This window comes from Hesperophylax consimilis, chromosome 13 (assembly GCF_061612785.1).
Source record: "Hesperophylax consimilis isolate HC1 chromosome 13, BYU_Hcon_1.0, whole genome shotgun sequence".
NCBI classification, from domain to species: Eukaryota; Metazoa; Arthropoda; class Insecta; order Trichoptera; family Limnephilidae; genus Hesperophylax; species Hesperophylax consimilis.
Window position 1 is genome coordinate 34,538,274 of NC_142848.1, and position 20,067 is coordinate 34,558,340.

The following is a 20,067-nucleotide window of genomic DNA, read 5'->3' on the forward strand; positions in this document are numbered from 1 at the left end:
CAACGTTTCAATTCTGAATGGTGGTCTTACACCAGGGCGATACTGGTAGTATCTTCCACTCTGGAACGTGCCGCAAATATACTATATATTATTTTTAATTAATTAATTGTGAATTAGCACAAATTAATCAAATAAAATTTATTTGCGCACGCCGGGTTCGAACCCGCGACCTTCGGAATGGCAGTCCAATGCGTTACCACTGGACTATGCCGGCCGTCATAGTCATAGATAGTGAATTTAGTAATGTAATTGGACGATAGTTAATTATGATAGTGTCCGCAAAATAATGGCTTTTTTTCGATTCTGAATTATGGTCTTTCACCTGGGCGATATCTCGATATACACGGAGTAACTTCCAATCGAACCTACAACAAATTACAATACGAAATATTTAAAAGTAAATGACACAATATATTAATAAAATAAAATTTTGTTACCTACTCGCCGGGATATGAACTCCCCACCTCTGGACTCCACAGTGGCCATTAAATCAAATATCGATTTTAATAATAATAATACTTTCTAGACTACGTTTTGCAATGCAATTGAATCCATAGTGGCATATCTTTTGCTCTTTTAGATAGATATAGATAGACACAATCTGTACAACGTACCCACAATATATAACTTTAGTATTAATTCTCTGTTAGTCATGCAGTTGTGACTAGAAACGAGTTCGATATAATTAGTGATAAAATGGTTTTGTTTATTAAATATAATTATGTGATTCTAGTGACATTAGTTATCGTTATAAGAAAGGTGAATTCGTTTAGTTTTAATGAGAAAGCGAGACAGGTGTTTTCCCCAGCTGCAACAACCAATGGTCATTCGTATTTTGGATATTCCCTTCGGTTAAGATGGGGAAAAGTTGACAAACCTCTGTAAGTATATATATTTTTTATCGTGATCATCAAATCCAAAGGACATAATCTTTAACTTATCGCTTTCGCAAAAACAGCATTTGGCCAGATAAATTTGAGATACTTTGCAACAAACTTTTGCAACTTATAAACTTACACATGCCCACAAGAACAACACGACACAATACTTTATTCTACCGCAGTATGCACAAGCGTAGCTACATTGCTAATTCTCCGATACAGCGGTTTCACATTATGGGAAATCAATACTGGCATTGACATTTTTTATGATAACTTTTTTTAATATTGTGGATCACATCCTATTCTTAAACCTTTGGTTTTCTCTTGGTAAACATATCTAAACAATGTATTTAAAAAATATATTTCTTGTATTTTTATTTCGTGTATGTTTTTTTGTCTATTGTTTATTTTTTATTATTTCTTTCTCGTGTTCTAAATTATTCACCATGTCAAAACTATACTTCCTATTCTTATACATTTCTCGTACAAGCCTTAGGGTCGTAAAATGAATAAAATAAAATAAATATAAATGTAAACTATACGTCCACTTCCTCTGGCCATTTATTAGACAGAACACAAATTACGCTTAATTGAAGCAAATCTGCCACTTTCAACTTTTTTCAATTTTTTCCGTTCAGTTCAGCAATACTGTTTGTTTCCTTACACTGCACGCTAAACCCTAAATATTTCATAAGACTGCATGCTAAACCCGTATATAATATATTTTTTTTATTAACCGCATGTCAAACTTTAAATAATCCTATAGATCGCACACTTTTCCGTTAATGTTCCGATTTATCGAACGCTATACTGTAAATATCCCGTTAGACTGAACGCTAAACCCCAAATATTCAGGTTTACCACATGACTGTAAATGTCATGGTAGGCCAGGCACTAAAGATCATGTAGACCACACGCTGTACTGAACATATATCATTAGACCGCTGTTAATGTCTCGGTCAACCGCACGCTACACTGCAAATGCCCCGGTATACCGAACGCTGTACTGTAAATGCCCCGGTAGACTGCACGCTGTAGGTACTGTAAATGCCCCGGTAGACCGCACGCTGTACTGTAAATGCCCCGGTAGACTGCACGCTTTACTGTAAATGCCTCGGTAGACTGCACGCTGTACTGTAAATGCCTCGGTAGACTGCACGTTGTACTGTAAATGCCCCGGTAGACCACACGACACACTTTAAATGCCCCGATAAACCGCACGCTGTACTGTAAATGTCCAGGGTATTCTCCAATTCAGGCCTCTCGCAATCGTCGTCAAAAGTACATAAATTGGTCGACGTTTTTATTTTTGAGTCTTATCGAAGGTACATACTTACATACGCCAAACGTCAAAAGTCATTCCACTCGAACAAAGAGTGGTTCGACCCTCTCGTTATTCGAGTGGAATGACTTTTGATGTTTGGCGTGTGTAAGTATTTACGTTCGACGAGACTTAAACCGCACGCTGTACTGTACACATACGGTCCCCAGAATCTAATTACCAAATTGCGATGTATGATTATAATGGTCAATGAACATTTCAGAATAATTGTAGGAGCACCCAGAGAAACAATCCTAAATACTAATTACTCGAAGATAGAAGAACCCGGATCCATTTACTTGTGTAAAATTTCATTGGATGTAAATGAATCTCAATGCACGGAGAAGCTATTAGAAACTGAAGGTATGTTGTTTTGCCATTGATACAAAAATTAAGATCGTGTTGCGTCCCAGATAGAATTGTGCCTCCTTCTTCACAAATGCTATTCGCCTCCAGTTATTTGTCTTCCCGTCCTGTTCCAAACCATCCTCCAGTCTATCTAACCCCTCCTTCCTCGGTTTACATATGGGTCTCTTCCACTGGGGCACTCACTTGGTCATAACTTTCGACCCTCATCATCTGGCATTTATCCTCTTTATAAAGTTTTTCTAAAGGCGCACTAACAATCTATTTCACTTATTTCATTGGGAGTTAAATCGGAGATCAAATGGGAAAAAAATCCCACAGATGTGTGAAAAATCCTATGTTGGTCTTTTCCATATTATATATTTTGTCCCCTAGATCTAAAAGAATTTCACCTACGCAACTGTACCAGAGATTAGCAACCTAACAACAATATACAATTCGGCGATTCATTCAAATGTCTGTCCCTGTACATAATAGTGTCGTAAGTTTTAAAAAAGAGGTTTTAAGTACGAAAATCACAATTTACGCAAGACACTATTGGTTTTTAATATAACAAGTAACATCTTCGGTAATTCGCTTATTTTAATAAACCAATACGATAATCACAAAAAAGCTGTTTTTCGCAAAATACTATTCCGTACAAATTTGGTGTTAACAATGTTTATGAGTGCTGCGCACTCAGGCAACTAATAGTTTGCCAAAGTTTGCAGGTCTACCGTTCTGGCGCCACTAATATGATTTGTATGAATCTAAGAATTATGACGGACGGTCACATAAGTGCTAATATTTATAACGCACCTATGGTATTTGGGATTCATTTGAGACTCGCTCTTGGGTAGTACGGGTATCATTCGGAAGGGTTGATTTGATTGACATTTAACAAGGAATTCGAAGGCCGCTCTGTTTAATGTTTGGTAAAATTATAATACAAGTTTATCTTATTTTCTTATATTTTTATGGGAGTTCACTGCACAAACACAATTTATTAAAAACCGCCACTCCTGCAATATGTTGAAGATTTGATCATAAGCACGGCGAGTTCCAGACGTTTTGGCCACTTCTCCAGAAATGTTCAAGACTCCCTCTGGTCCCTCGCCAATCGCCTCCAGTCCTCAGTCCTTATCGTCCTGCTCCAATCCTCTTCCACGCAATCTATCCACCTCTTTCTTGGTCTGCCTCTAGGTAACTTCTAGACCCGGTATATAAGTTAGTCCATATCCTCGCGATGTACGACTTTTTTCGCTCGCATTTAAGCCGGCTAAATCGGCCGCTCAATCTATAATAAGCCGCAAAGTAGTTCATTTTTCAGACGCCTAGGCGTTAGCAGTGGCACATGTCACGTTTGAAATTGAATTAAATGATTGTATACTTTCATCTAATTTACGTAAATTGCATGATTTTATCAATGTGGACTATTATATTCATCGAGCGATGAGAAATGTTGTTGATATTAATTGATAATCAATAAAAAATAGTCTGGTAACGTATTAAGGCGGATTTAAAAAGTTTCACTGTGAAACAGTTAGTTTTCATCGGTTGGTTCGTCATTATTTTTATGAATACTGACTAAAAAAACTGAATAAATGAATACTGAATGCAAAACAAATACTCTTTAAAGTAAGGTCATCAAAAAAATCGTGTATGACCAAATGTTTCCGGCCTTGAAATAGTCACTTAATAATAACCAACATGGATTTATAAGGGAAAAATCTACAACCACTAACTTAGCGGCATTCACCGAATTTTCACTAGACAACATGGACGAGCGCATACAAGTAGATGCAAAATATACAGACTATAGCAAAACTTTCGATTTAGTAATACATGATATATTATTGATAAAACTCTCACAAATCGGCGAACACGGAGACCTCCTCAGATGGCTCTCGTCCTACATAACAAACCGCAGTCAATCGGTAGTTGTCGGTGGCTATAAATCGATCTGAGTAACCGTACCGTTGGGAGTACCCCAAGGGTCATTACTGGAACCATTATTATTTAACTTATATTTAAATGACATTGGAAAATGCTTTCACCACTCCAGAACTTTATTATACGCAGATGATATGAAAAACTAGACTTAGACCCGAAATTAGGTTTTGACCGCCATATCGAATCCATGGTTTCAAAAGGTTCCAAGGTACTTGGCTTTGTACTCAGAACCTGCAAAAAATTTAAAAAAGTAAATAATATTAAAATGTTGTACTTTTCGTATGTATGCAGTTCTCTGGAGTATGCCTCTCAAGTGTGGAATCCCATGTATATATCACACATAGAAAGGATTGAGAAAGTCCAAAATCGTTTTCTACGATACCTCGATTTTCGTGGCTATCGTCCTCATCTGAGTCATGAGGAGTCAGCCACGTTTTTCAAGATTTCGTCACTAGAAAGTCGTAGAAACTCCGCAGATGTACTGTTATTACAAACAATAGCCACCTCCGTGATAGATTGCTCTAAATTACTTGAAAGAATTCAATTAAGGGTGCCCATCAGACTAATCAGACAAGACCACATACTAAACATCCCTCACTGTAATACAAACTCAAAACAAAATACGTTCATTCACCGGGCTTCCCATACTTTCAACAATTCGTACAACATATTTGACTTATTTAAGGCGAAATAGGTAGACTTGACCTGAAATTTGGCATTTTTGAGGCCACTTTTAGACGTATGGACACTTTTCTAGAAAAAAACACAAATTGATTTCGAAAGATCGTTATTTTATCTTGTAAAGTAAGATGTAAAATTTTGAAAAATAATATTATTTTCTTATCATAATAAAGTGTTACCGTTGGACGATGCGCAGATTTGTTGCATTTTCAAAGGTGAAGTTGTATTATACAACAAATATTTCAAATCATTGAATAATAATGTATAAACAATCAATAAATTATCTATCATATGTATGTATAAGAATTTTGTTTTTATTTCAAATAAAATTACTAATAAATAAATCCGAGCACGCGTTTTGTGACGAAAATCCCTCAATTGGACTATTTATTTATGGTCTTACAAATTGGTATAGTTGAGATTTTTTTAGAAAAATAATTTACCAAGACATAATTGAAACATTAGAAATAATTTATGACCAAAAAATATATTCTTAAAGTATATAATAGTAATTAATTTCGATTCGCGTTTGTTGTTTGTGTCTTGCCCCGGCGCAAGCCGAAATTTTATCATTCCCCGCTGCGACAGGGCGGCGAGCAGACGTCTATTCCACGCCAGTCTACTTGATAACATTTTAAAGAAATTCCTCGCTTAAAAATGAGGAGGAAAATACCCTCGAAAAAAAGTTTTATTAGATAGCACAAATTACGACATCAAAAACGTACGTGGGAGATATATTTTCAGAAAAAACAAAGGTTAGTGATATTTAATTATCCGTGTACATTGTTCGTACTTATATGCTACAGGGTCGTTCGAAAGAATCAGTCAGAATAAGCACATATTTTTTATAACATTTGGCGATAATTTTGTGTTGTTTAATTTCCAGGGAAAAGAATCAACTATGGACAGGAGTTTATGTCTGTTATCGTTTTTTCATGTATAAATGTTAAAACTTATGCCAAAGTACGTGAAACTGTTTGTGATTGGTAGTCAAAAAGTGACACGAACCAAATGAATTTCGATTCGTGATGTGCGATTCAAATCATTTTTTTGTTCATAATTTCTATTTTATAGTCCAATTCACTATTACATTGGTATAATTCAACATATTTAATGTGTTTTGTGTTACTTTTTGTCAGTTTCATAATGTCATATTGTGAATTGAGCTTCTTGTTTTAGGAAAAAAACAAGGTTATTTTTGACATACAAACCTATGATTTTTACTCGTGAATTTAATAACATTTCGAAAATTAGACGAGTCAGGTCGCTCCGTTAATCATGAAAACAAATACATGAAAGCGATACAATATTATGCAATCGCATAACTACATATGTAGGTAGGTATAGTAGAAAATAGTTGGAAATAAAACCTAGTTTTAATATATAAACTACTTCAGTTGTAAGGAATAAACCCTCTTTTCAATGTCATACATATCAAATCAAGTAATACTTTGAAGATAAGTATTAGAAATAAAACTTACCGGTAATACCTTTCGGACAAACGAATAAATAAGTAAAACAAAAGATTTTTTACTCACCTTTGGAAAACTCGTGTAAAATATTTAAAAAAAAAAACAAATTAAACAAATATTTGAATTTTTTTTTAAATGTATATTTATATACCTACATATTTTATATCTACCATGTCAACAAACTGCATTTGTATTTATTTATGTTTACGCACTCCGACGTATAATTTACAAATATGTATGTAACTACTTATAAAGAAGAAAGCTACAACCAAGAATTAAACAACAATAATTGTTATTTCATCGGAACCATGCTGTAGTTTTCACTGCCGCGCGAGTGTACGGCTCGCAGCGGAATGAATTCGGTATTTCTGTCTCGGTCTAAAAAAACGTCCGATCGCGAGATCGTCTTTTAACGAAATTTGAATTCTCGTCCGCTGGTTAAATCGCCTTAACACAACACCTCGCATTTTTTAATCTAAAATCATAAAATAACATTTACATTCGCATGATACTCATCACATAGACTAGATCCATCCCATACCCCTCCCTTCCTTCATCCCATCCCATCCTCATAGGCCGATATTAAATAATTAAGAAACATCAGTGGAAACCTATTATTGCTTGTTATTTTATACTTATTTCGCTGTACATTATAAAACATTGTAACTGTTGGTTTTCCAAATAAAAAAAAAATAAAATAATTGTTAAGCACCATATCAATGTGGGGAATTTTATAAAGTATCAAAATCGTGAATTAAACCCGTGTAAAAATAAACTGCGGTCGTTGACATTTTGAAAGATTGTGATGACAGTAGTTTGGTTTAGCAAAGCAAAAAATAAAGAAGTTCCTCTGTTAAAATCATAGACAATACTTGTAATATTGATAATATGGTTAACTTTATTAACTGGGTTATGTAGGTTAGGTTAGGTTAAACAATTTTTTTTATCGTTTCTAATGACTTTATATCACTTTTTAAAAATGTGTTGAATTGTCACTGTGTTGAGTTATCATGGAACCTGATAATATATGGATTATTTGCTATGCCACGCTAAGCTCGACATCCCAATCAAGCCGAGCTTAAAAATAGTTGGTATACCGAGCCTTAAACATCGACACAGTTCACATTGTTGTGTCCATCTCGTGTTGTTTCATGCTCAGTAAAATTATCTGTTTCACGGTTTCATTATTAATGTGTATGATGCATTTTCTTTTTTTCATTAATTTGAAACTTTTTTTAAGGAAACACGAAGCATTTTTCAACTAATGCAATTTATGATTACCATGACCGAAAGGACAACATGTGGCTCGGAATGACGGTTGGTGGAAGCCATTCAAATGATGGAATAGCCATGGTATTTATTATTATTATTCTTAATCATAGTACATTATAATATTGAAATTATAACTTTAGTAAAATGGGTGACTTTAATAAATTTTCAACTTTGAAATTAAATAGCTTTTTTATAAAATCATTTTTTCTAAATTACACACATTTCTGTTGTGTCTTCTGGGTTTCTCATAAAAACTCTTATTAAATAAAACTCCGGCTTCAAAAAAACACTTTTAAAGTGATAGATTGTAATATTTTAATTAGCAGTCGGTTGGAATAATATCGAAACTGACCTGCAGGTTCCCACCGCATTTATTATCCACTCGGTCTCTATAATACTCGAACAGCTAACGCCATCCATGGGTAACCTAATAGACTACTACTAGTACTAGTAGCCATTTATGGGTGAGCTCTTACACTAATATCGAGGTTATTGCATCTACGGAGAGGGGTGACTTTGATAAACCATTTTTTTTACTAACTTATTACAACGATACGCCAGTCCAGGGAAAATCTAAAAATGCGAGTTCGAATATTCAAGTAGTTATTTATATCGATAGACACTAAATATACTTTACACAATAAATGACACAAAAATTTTATATTTGTTGAGGAATTTATGAAATGTATTTCCCTCTCTCAGTCTAAAAACATCTAAAAAAACAGGTCCACAATTCAACCATTGTTTGAATATGACTTGCATAATACGCAAACGTTTGTAAGAATTCATTAATTCATTGCACAATTTATTAATTTATTCACAAACATGAGAGAACTTTGACTGTCCAACAAGGAAGATTCTCATTTTAGGCTAGACAAAATGAAGCCAAGTTCATATTACCAGTGCAGTTGACATAAAATAAACATAGAAAGCAAAATTTTGTAAAATAACTGTAAAAACTGTAAATGTAACTCATATTTTTTACATTATTTTTTTCATATTATTCACAGATAATTTATTTATCCCAAAAGCAAACAAAACTATTTCTCAAAAAGGACCACATCACATGGCTATTAAAGTATAAAACAACCTTCCACGTTGCATCAAACAAATAACCGACATACTTAAATTTGAATCATCACTAAAAAAATTATTTTAAACAAATGTCACTAAACCTTAAATTTTTTGTTTTTTTATTTATTATCTACATACATTTGTTAACACGTAATTGTTGGGTCATGTAAAATAATTTGTATTTGTTGGGTTAGTTGGAAGAAATAGGATGTAACCTATAAGCTATGCGCTGTATTTTTGTGCAATAAATATTTTTTTGAATTTTTTTTTAAATTTTGAATTACAATAAAATCAATAAATATTTAGAAAAACTAGAAAAGGACTAATTTGATACTTATTTTTGAAGCATCGTTGTATCCACTTTGCTTTGAAAAAGAATTAAAAAGAAGCAGCAATTTTTGAGTGATATCGAGAATTATGCAGCCATCCGCGATAATCAAAGTCACCCCACATTACATATTATAAGGGGGAGATTTTGTTTTTTGAGAAGCAAAAACGTCAATTCTTGGTTGCACCGTGTTTCTGAATTTCATAAGCTCTATAATGTTGATTAAAAAAATATATTTAAAAGAAAACAATGACTTAGCAAACCATCACGTAACTTCTTCAGGCAGTAAAATATTTATTTTTATTTCTACAGTATTTATTAATCAAGAACACGACAGGGTAAAAACAAAAAAAAATATTGATAGAAGTAAGATCACTAGTACATAATTGTACAGAAGACAGAGGGTTAACATTAATTATAAAGTAATAACTAAACGTGTAATAACGGTGTACAACATAATATGTTATTTCAAACGATCTGTATAAGGGTACATAATATATTATATATGTTTTATGCTGTTAATTAATACCTCCCTAATTGAGAGCCAATTGAAAGGTATAATAATCTACTTAAATCTATAAACTACAAGTAACACGTGTTATAAATATATTATGCTTAAAACAAGGGGTTGCAAAGAAATAGGCTGAGGAGGTAGGAGGAGGATAAAAAAAATACAGGATTGTTTTTAATATACAATTTCTCAACAGATTTGCGGCCCTCGGTGGATAAACCAAATAGAAAATGGTGGCAGTGCATTCTACATGCCTGGAATGTGTTACTCCATGCCCCATACGAAAGCAAAAGCTGCAGACATGGACGCTATATCAAAACTAACACCTCTTGTCAATTCGTCAAACGTGCAGCTTGAAGATAAAAGGGAGGTTCGTGCTTATGGGCAGGCTGGAATGTCCTTAAAGCTCTCTAAACACGGAGACGAACTAATCTTGGGGGCTCCTGGAACATCTAACGGAATTGGTAATCCTCAAAGATAATAGAACCTTGCCTTCATTTCTTAATCATTTCAATTCATGTTGTATGATTATTTATCTTCTATTCAATCCTAAAATTGGTAAAAGTTTATTCAGAAAACAGTCCGAAAATAAGAAAATACCCCTTTCCAAGTATGTAAGGTTGGCGTACCCGTGAAAAAGAACGCTGGTTTATAATTGTGAGAAGGCAAAGCCTTATAAAAACAAATTATGTTATTTTTCTTCATAGGCAAAAAAATTTAAAAACTTAAATTTTGTGTTGCCAGTGGGTATAATCGAGATTCACGAAATTTTGCAAATTTCACCTTCAAAACAAGAGGAAGATTATTGTCTGTCTGATCACACGTGAAATTTTGAAAAACCACCCCCTCTCCCTTTTCAACCTATTTGGAATAAACCTCGGGCAACGTTGGATGCTTCAACTAGTGTTTTATAAGAATCATATTAATCAAGAAAAGTTTGGTTATAGGAAGCGTTGTGAGATTCTCGATAAAAAAAGCGAATAATACTATAAAGAACGAAAGGAATGCATTTACTAAGACAGATATCTACACACCAGTACTACAGAATACCTCATACTTTGGTAAGTTTTTATTTATTTATTTATACTGGGTTTTTACAGATGATCACACTTACGTGAGAACAATCCACTTATAAAAACTCAGTTATTGTACAATTACAAAAATCTACAATTAAATAAAGATACAAAAAATTAAATACAGATACATACAATTAAATACAGATACATACAATTAGAAAACAAAAACATCAAAAAATAAAAATAAAATACACAATCATATACAAGCTCGCTCAAGTAACACATTACATTATACATTATTACAAGTGGTAAGAGGCATAAGAAATACGAGAGGTATGCATAGAGAGAAAATTGACACAATGAATTAGCTAATATTTTTTAATAGCGCCAGAACTTTTTTTCTGAATCCGTACAAATTATCGACGAAAATATCTATTTCAGCACACTCTATCTTGTTATATAGTCGACACATCTGGGTCAGAGGGCTAAAGTAGGCGATATTATTTATAAATGTATTCAGGTGAAAAATATTATGGCGTCTTAAACAATGCGAATTGGGGACATTTATTTTAATATTGCTAAGACATAATGTAGTATCAAGTTGACCGTGAATAATTTTATGTAAACATATAAGATCAGTCAATTGCCTTCTAGTTTTAAGTGTATCAATCTTGAAGTAATCACGACGTACGTCATATGATCTAAGATGGTCATGCAATCCACATTTGAAGGATAACATTCTTAGCATTTTTTTTTGAATGGATTCTACAATATTTTCATATTTGCAGTAATGTGGATTCCAAATAGAGCTTCCATATTCAAGTTTACTTCTAATTAAGGCATTGTAAAGAGTTAGAATTGACTGAGGATCTTGGAAAGGTTTACATATTCTATGAATAAATCCCATCATTTTTAATGATTTGCACTTAATGTCGTTAATGTGTACATCAAATATGAATTTAGAATCAAGAGTGATTCCTAGATCTCTTATTGAAGATACTTTTTTGAGAATAATATTATTAATAACATAAGAAAAATCCTTTATAATTCTATTTCTAGTGAAGTTTAAAATGTAACATTTTTCAACATTTAAGTGCATATCATTGACAGTACACCAGTTATTAAGTGTGTCGATGTCGTTTTGAAGCAGTTGATGATCGGAAACAGACTTGATTTTACGAAAAATTTTAAGATCATCGGCGAAAAAAGCATAATCACAATTTAATTTCGAGCCAAGGTCATTTATGAATATAAGAAAAAGTAGGGGGCCAAGATTTGAACCCTGTGGTACACCGGAAGTTACAATTATAGGGGATGATTTGTATCCATTAATAAGAACTAATTGAGTTCTGTTATACAAATATGATTTCACCCAGCGAAGTAGATCTCCATGTATTCCTATTTGTTCAAGTTTTTTTAATAAGATGGAGTGATTAACTTTATCAAAAGTTTTTTGGAAATCAGTATAAATTGCATCTACTTGTAATCTTTCATTAAAAGAATTACATACATAATTACAAAATTCCAAAAGATTTGAGTTAATAGATCTTTGAGGAACAAACCCATGTTGCCTAGTGCAGAGAAGGGGCTTAAAATGCGAAAAAATATTTTTATATATCAAAGATTCAAAAACCTTAGCAAAACAGGATAATATACTGATTGGTCTATAATTTTTTACTAAAGATTGGTCTCCCGATTTTAATACTGGTCCCACATGTGCTTTTTTCCACAGGTCAGGAAAAGTTCCCGTGATTAGGGATGCATTAAAAATTATAAAAAGCGGTAAACATAAAGAGTCTGCAAAGCAACTGACAAAGAAAGGAGGAATATTATCTGGGCCTGGACCCTTGTTGGAATCTATTTTACTCAAAAAACATTTTATTTCATCTGCACCAATATGTATTTTACCCAAATTGCTCTGATTGTGTTCAGTTATGTTTGGCATTGAACCATTAGTGGATGATTCCGAATTGGTATAAACAGATGAAAAATATTTAGAAAATATGTTTGCTATGTGTTCACCTTCATTTGCGGAAATATCGTCAAGATGCATTACTTTAGGAATACAATTGGTTTTTCGTAATGATTTTGAGTATGACCAGAACACCTTTATGTTACCTTGCAGACCACTTTCGACAGAGTTGATGTATGATTTATAACATTCGCTTTGTATTTTTTTTGTAACTTTCCTTAAATAAGAAAATTCTCTATAATCTGACTCGTTACCATGTTTTTTTTACCTTAAGTCTAATGTTGTTTTTTTTCTTAAGAAGAGCAATCAATTGCTGATTAAACCAGACAGGATATTGATTTTTTGTTTTAGTAATATATTTTTTAAAGTGTTTTTCAATTATTTCCCATAATTTTTCATAGAACAAGATCACCATACTATTCACATTTTCATTTTTAAAAAGAGTTATCCAATTAACAGATAATAGATCCTGTCGACATTCATGAAAGTTTCCCTTCCTGAAGTTATATTTTGAGTCACTTCTATTGATTTCTAAAAATTGATCTTTATTTTGTTTCACCATTATTTCAAATGAAGGGTGATATTTATCCAATTTGGTTAAGCCTGGTGCTATATGTATATCTATGTTAACTTTATCAGAGAAAACAAGATCCATTAAATTTCCATTTGTATTTAGTACATTATTGAATTGATACAAGTTGCAAATTGATGAAAGGTTGACAAGACTGTGTGCTTTCATGCTTTTATAATTAGAAGGTGAAAGTACATTATTTTTAAATGAATTGTCAGGTAACCATTTTATTTCGGGCAAATTGAAATCACCAATAATAATAAACTGTGAATTGGAAATTGAATACTTTAAATACAGATCTTGTAATTTTTCAATCTGATTACAATAATTGTCTACAGTTACACTAAGAGGAATATAGAGGATGCAAATAAAGATGAGCGAGTTGGAACGATATTATATTCATATATTCAGTATAGTTTTGTATGTTAATTAATTTTAACCCCTAGAGGAACTTTTTGAGATATTTCTCACAGTCTAACACGGACTCATAAAATTCATGATATGTATTTTTATATTACGGTTAGACATATTTCTAATAGTGTTAGAAAGGGAGAACACTACGCTTTCAGTTTGGCGAAGTGGTAATTACAGCTTACATAAAAAAAACCGTCGGTAAGCGGCTTTAAAAACTTAATCTAAGTTTGTGTTCAAAACTTGATTATTTTTACTTGCATATTATATGTTATACTAAAACCTGTGAGTTTTTCATCTGCTTTCAAAAACAGTATTTTATTTTGAAATACGTTCGAATGTAATGCGAATATATTTCCCACGCAATTATTAGTTTGACAGAAGTTCGCTTAAGAGAAATACAATGCAAAATATAATATCGTCGTGATCCAAACTTTCAACGATTTGCTTCGAATTATTATACTTAAAAGAATTCTGCCGTTATACGATTGAAAAAGGATACTGTTGGTAATTAATGCATTTTTTAAGTAGACATAATTGTTTTTTAGGTTACAGCGTGGATTCAGGAAACTTTTTTTCAAAACGAAGTATTTCATACGTGGCGGGAGCACCAAGGGCGGCAGACTACAGAGGAAAGGTAAACAATGTTTTTTAATCGAGACTCCGGGATCAACAAAACTCTTTATTGTAGGATTAGATTGGGGCTCTGATATCATATTTAGCAGGCGGTTAGAATAATGTGGACCCTAACTTTAAGGTTCCCAACTTATTTACTATACAATCGGTCTTTAAAATACTCGACAGCTAATGGGTAACCTAATAACTTAAGGACTCGGGCCATCGGCTCGTCTCATCATGTGTTATCTCCCACTTGTCTTCATCCCTTCGAGAATAACCCGGTCCTTTGATAGAGTTCACCAGGGTTGTCATTGGATATGTGGCTGTGTCTCCTGGTTCCGCAATGTGTCTTCCCACTTATTTGAGCCTTGTTCCCAGTATGGCCGGACATTGGCACCACGGGTGAAATGGAGTCTCTTCATCCTCTTCGCATTTCCTGCATCTATTGGTGTTTTCCACTCCCAAGCGTCTCCTGAGGTGGCAGTGGCCTGTTAGAAGTCTCACCGATTCCTTCAATTGTCAACGAAACAAATGTAAATAATCAACAAACAGCCGACATAAGCACAACAAGTAGAGTTCGGACTCACGATGGGGGTTTTGATTTATTGCTTGACATCTCCAGACTCGAATTGGTGATGCGTTTTATGTTATCACTCACTCATTTAATTTTTGTTCTCGTTTAAATACTGCATCATTTACTTGTTATAAAAGTACGAAAACATTTTTTCTGTACCAAAATCCACAAAACATACAAAGCAGAAAACTTCATTTTGGGCCGCAAAAAAACTTCAATTGGGCCGCAGGTTGGGCATGCCTGTTCTAGACTCTAGTTTTAGAGTCTAATGGTATCTGGTCATTGACGCCCTGCCAATAAGGATTGTGAAACGTTATCATTGTGATTGTGATATTGATTTTGTCGGTTGATGTATTTATTGAATTTATCGGTTGATGTAATTATTGAATTTTATGAAATTAACGGTATATAATTATTCAGTTTGGTCATAAGTCCTTCTTTGTATAAAAAAAGTCGCGCGACCGTTCCTCTTTTATTACCCGTAAAACTATTTTTTTTTAAATTTGTTTATAGGTTCTTATTTTTGACTCCATGCGACCAAATAATAAGGTGGTTCAATTAGTGGGTCACAAGGTGGGGGAGTACTTTGGCTCGACTCTGGCCGCCATTGATATAAACAGAGATGGCTTCACCGACCTGATAGTGGGGGCACCTTTATACACAAAGTCACTGTCCTATGACCAGGGCACGGTTTATGTCTATATGAATAAGAAGGTAAGGAATCATTCGTTTAATTAAATTTATATATAGAGTACAAAATATAGATGGCATTTAGTGTTTTTTTATGTGAATACCGAAAGGGCGTCCCAGCTACTCTCCACCGTCTGGAGAGAGTGAGACGAAGGCATTCCCAATTGGAATATGTTGTGAAAGCCCAGCTACACTACTCGCGAAGTTGATCGAAGTTGACCGAATACGATAGTGTGGGCACAAACTTCTCTTCGCTTCGGGCAACTTCGCTTCGCTTCGCCCGACTTCCGATTGTTGTCGGTAAATGCGCCCGAGTCAAAGGACTCGAAGCGTTACTCGCGAAGTTGCACGAGTGTGTGGGCACGCACTTCGAACTTCGGCTAACTTCGTCGAGGACTTCGTCGAAGCGTCGAAGCGAGTAGTGTAGCTGACACTTGAGGCTGAATGTTGTGGGGAGGGGAATGAGGTGAGGACAAAAATGAAAGGAGAGGGGAGATTGATAAAAAACATTATCTCCAAATGGTTTAATAGATGTTTCTCTTGCTAACCCAATATTTAAATAGCGAACCATAACCTTAAGAGACGTCGTGGGTCTATTAGACCCACAACAAAACTCCTCACTCTGCCTCTCTCATTCTCACCACTGAGCTCCGCTCGTCTCAGTATTCTCCAATGTTATGACTGAAATCGTGCAGGACAATATACAGCTCACTCACATAAGTGCAAAGTCTATTTACAGGACTTGAATGGGTCCCAGATGGGTCCCAGGGACGCACCATTTAATTTATTTTTTTTGTCATTTACATAATTTTTTTTCTTTTTCCTCTTTTTTCCAGTGTAATTGTCAAGATCACTAGTCAATATTCTTACACACACAATACATTAAATATGAATATTATGTATCTCAAATACAGACACTATCCAATATATTTTCTATATCTTTCGAGGAACTGTAAAACAAAGTATAAATTGAAGATTCAATCCTCTGGTATTGAATTGTGCAAGATATGTTGCATTCAGTGCAAAAATACGTGTAATTCTACCTATTGTCACTATGCATAAATAAAAAAAGTTATTGTTCTGTGTACACAAGTTTTAAAAGTTTATCATTTATTAAGAAAACATAATTTTTAGTGTGTACCGTCATTTTATTGTAGATTTTAATTATTGTAGACTTTTGATAAACAGTGAAAAATACTGCTGTTTTTATTTAATTTTGCATTATATTTCTGATTTCTTGTAAAGATTTGTGATCCACGATGTAAATTTTTTAAAAAACCTTACAAATAACTTTTATTTTAAATTGTTTTAAAAAACGTGGTTCCCCGGGACACACGACGTCACTCACGTAAGTTTTGTTCACCACGTCACCTGTAAGGGTTAATTACTTCTCTAAATTGATACGCACTGTATAACTTATACCTCTAGGGGAAAATGGTGGAACAGGAAGTCTTCCCATCTCTCAGTGGGGATTCACAAGCCGGGGCTCGATTCGGATCATCTATTTCCTCCATTGGTGACATTAACAACGATGGATTTATAGGTATTTTCTCATTCATATTGTTGATGCAACAGAATTGTTCCTGCATTCCTCCACTCAATTACTTATCCATATCTTACAGTGTGGAGTAACTACATTCAGTGACATTGCAATAATTTATTTATTAACGGTGCGTTTAATTCGAGTCGACTATGGAAGCTTGAGCAGTGATAACCAACACTGTCCTTCGAGGCCATAATATCGATCGAAAAGACCAAATTTAGGTAAGCCAGTGAGATAGCCAGGCTTTTCTAATTAGAGTTTGTTGTGAGGCTGGAAGTAATGGGGAGGGGAAGGTGATGGGGAAAATAAAAGTGGAGAAGTACCTGGCTATTCAGATCACCGAACATAGCTAAGCCCATTTGAAGCAACATTTCAATTCCGAACGGTGGTACCAGGGATACTGAGGGTATCTCCCACTCTGGAACTTGCCGCAAATATACTATATTATATTATTTTAAATGATTATATTTTGAAATAAAACAATTTACCTTCGAATTGTTAGCCGACAGCCTTACCCCTCGACCACGGTGACCGTCTTAATGATCAGTAAATTTACTGTTGCAGATTTTGCTATCGGAGCCCCGTACGAAAAAGACGGAGTGGGAGCTGTCTATATTTATCTTGGAGCTGAAAATGGACTGAATCCAAAATATGCGCAGAAAATAGTGATGGAAGACATGAGAGGGTTTGGTATTAGTATATCCAGCGGGGTCGACGTTGATAACAACTCTTGCCAAGGTAATACAATCCACCTGTGATTTCCCAACATGTGTAATCTATTCACAGACATCCAAACTGATAGACTTGCCCTAACATGAAATCTGGGTATCATTATCTCGACGAGCTGGAGGCAAAAACGTGACCATATTTTTGACAACAGAAGGGTTCAAGAATGCTGTACCGGACAGCATGTACCTAAATAATTATTAAAATAATTAAGGAAATGAATATGTATCTTTTATCACATATTTTACGACGCCGAATCCTTGATGAGGCTTTATATCAGATTTTAATAGAGAGATTTTATTTATTTTATTGTGATTTTATATCACCGGACACGTATCATGTGTCAAATGGGATTTAACCATAGTAATTAAATTTCCGTTATTTTTCTTGGTATCTGTTTAGGGATAAGAATAATTACTGCACAATAACACGTGTAAAAACTGTTGAATTTTAACCCAATAAATATGCAAACAACTTGGTTTGTTTCCTTTTCCCTGATTGGCTGGTCTATCAATTTTAATGTCCATGGTTCTGTTGTATTCGTGAATCAATCCAATGTTGTATTTGTATTTGTTTCTTGAAAGAATTGAGAAAACTGTTCCATATATGTACACCCGCCACCAAACAATTCATCTTAATTTTTAGCATTATTTGCAAAAAGTGTTTTTTTTACTAAAATAATTAAATTAGTGCCATCTATGAATGAACAATTTATAAAAAAAATAAGATTGGCCCGAAATTTTATTACAGTCACATTTGTCCTTTTGATTGTTACAACAAAATGCTGGTTGGAAACTGCCTCGGTGGTGTAAGGACAGGGTGGTGTGACCATCTTTCACGTCTCCACCTTGTCGAAATAATACCCAGATTTTATGTTGGGACAAGTCTATTAATTTGGATGTCTATGAATGCATCTATGGGTTAACTCTTGAGTATTAATTTCCACTGCACATAATAATATTATTGATTATTTCAGATTTGGCAATAGGAGCATATGAGAGCGCTAAGGTGGTATTGCTCCGCAGTCATCCTTCCATTGAAGTCACTTCCACCATCGAAGCGACACCGGCAGAACTATCTTTAAACTCCACCAACTTCACTGCGAAAATTTGTCATCATTTTACTGGAGCCACAAAATTTTCAACTGGTATTTAAATCCAACATTTATAAAATATCATATTATGGAAACACTATATTGGATACTAGATGACGTGTACCGGGCGTTGCTCATTTATTTACATATAAACCTTCTGGAAGAAATTCTCTAAATGATAGTTTAGAAGAACTAAGCGCACAAACAGACAGACGAGGATAGTGACTTTGTTTTATAATATTTAGAGAAACCAAAGTACTGCCATGATTACGAATTTACTATAAGTTTATCAGGAAACGGCCTGTAATCCCGTTTTTGGTTCATTATGGTGTGGGATGTTCCCGAACGTTCCAGACTATTCCCGAACATTCCACAACATTGAAGACATGGAATTTTCTAGAAATTTCTAGAGGGCGAAACTTCCAGCCCTCATACCTTCAAAATAATGCCCTTCAGGTAAAAACGGGAACCTTCATCATGGATGGAGGATAGAGGGCTACCACACCATATAACTTCCTTGATCGTATCGTATCATACGGACTCGTTTCTGAGTTTTTAGCGGCACGCACATTGCAGGTACATTTACTTTTATAATATATATTGATTATCATTATTTACCTACTATTTTGTTCTACCTATGTATTATTTCCGACTTTATACTAAATCTTCCCCACAGGAAAAAACTAAACCCTTCCACACGCATTTCCAATTATCTATAATATTAATTAATATTATCTATTATTTACTTATAATCATTTACACATTATTACTTACCTACTTTCATTTACTTATTAATATTTACCTACTTATTGCTACATCTTATTAATAATGCTATCCCTCTTGTCATTGTCAGTATGGTCACCCTATGAATGTGGTTGACAAGCCGCCACAGGTACTTTGTAATACTTAGTTCGTTAACAAAAGAATGTCATTGTTGTCAACTATATTGCCGAGGTATTTTTTTAGTTTGATTAACTGTAGAGTTTACTTTTATAATAATTTTGTAGGTGGATTT

General features: G+C 34.0%; 1 protein-coding gene across 1 annotated transcript in view; it reads left to right on the top strand.

Moving 5' to 3' along the window:
* LOC149418885 (integrin alpha-PS3-like) overlaps positions 1 to 20,067 on the top strand; it is a 45,934-nt gene that overhangs the window by 5,030 nt on the left and 20,837 nt on the right. The window contains exons 3-6 of the mRNA XM_089638434.1: positions 15,514 to 15,714; positions 17,119 to 17,233; positions 17,798 to 17,971; positions 18,936 to 19,106. Coding sequence (XP_089494560.1) covers positions 15,514 to 15,714; positions 17,119 to 17,233; positions 17,798 to 17,971; positions 18,936 to 19,106 — 661 coding nt within the window. The remainder of the gene's footprint in view (positions 1 to 15,513; positions 15,715 to 17,118; positions 17,234 to 17,797; positions 17,972 to 18,935; positions 19,107 to 20,067) is intronic.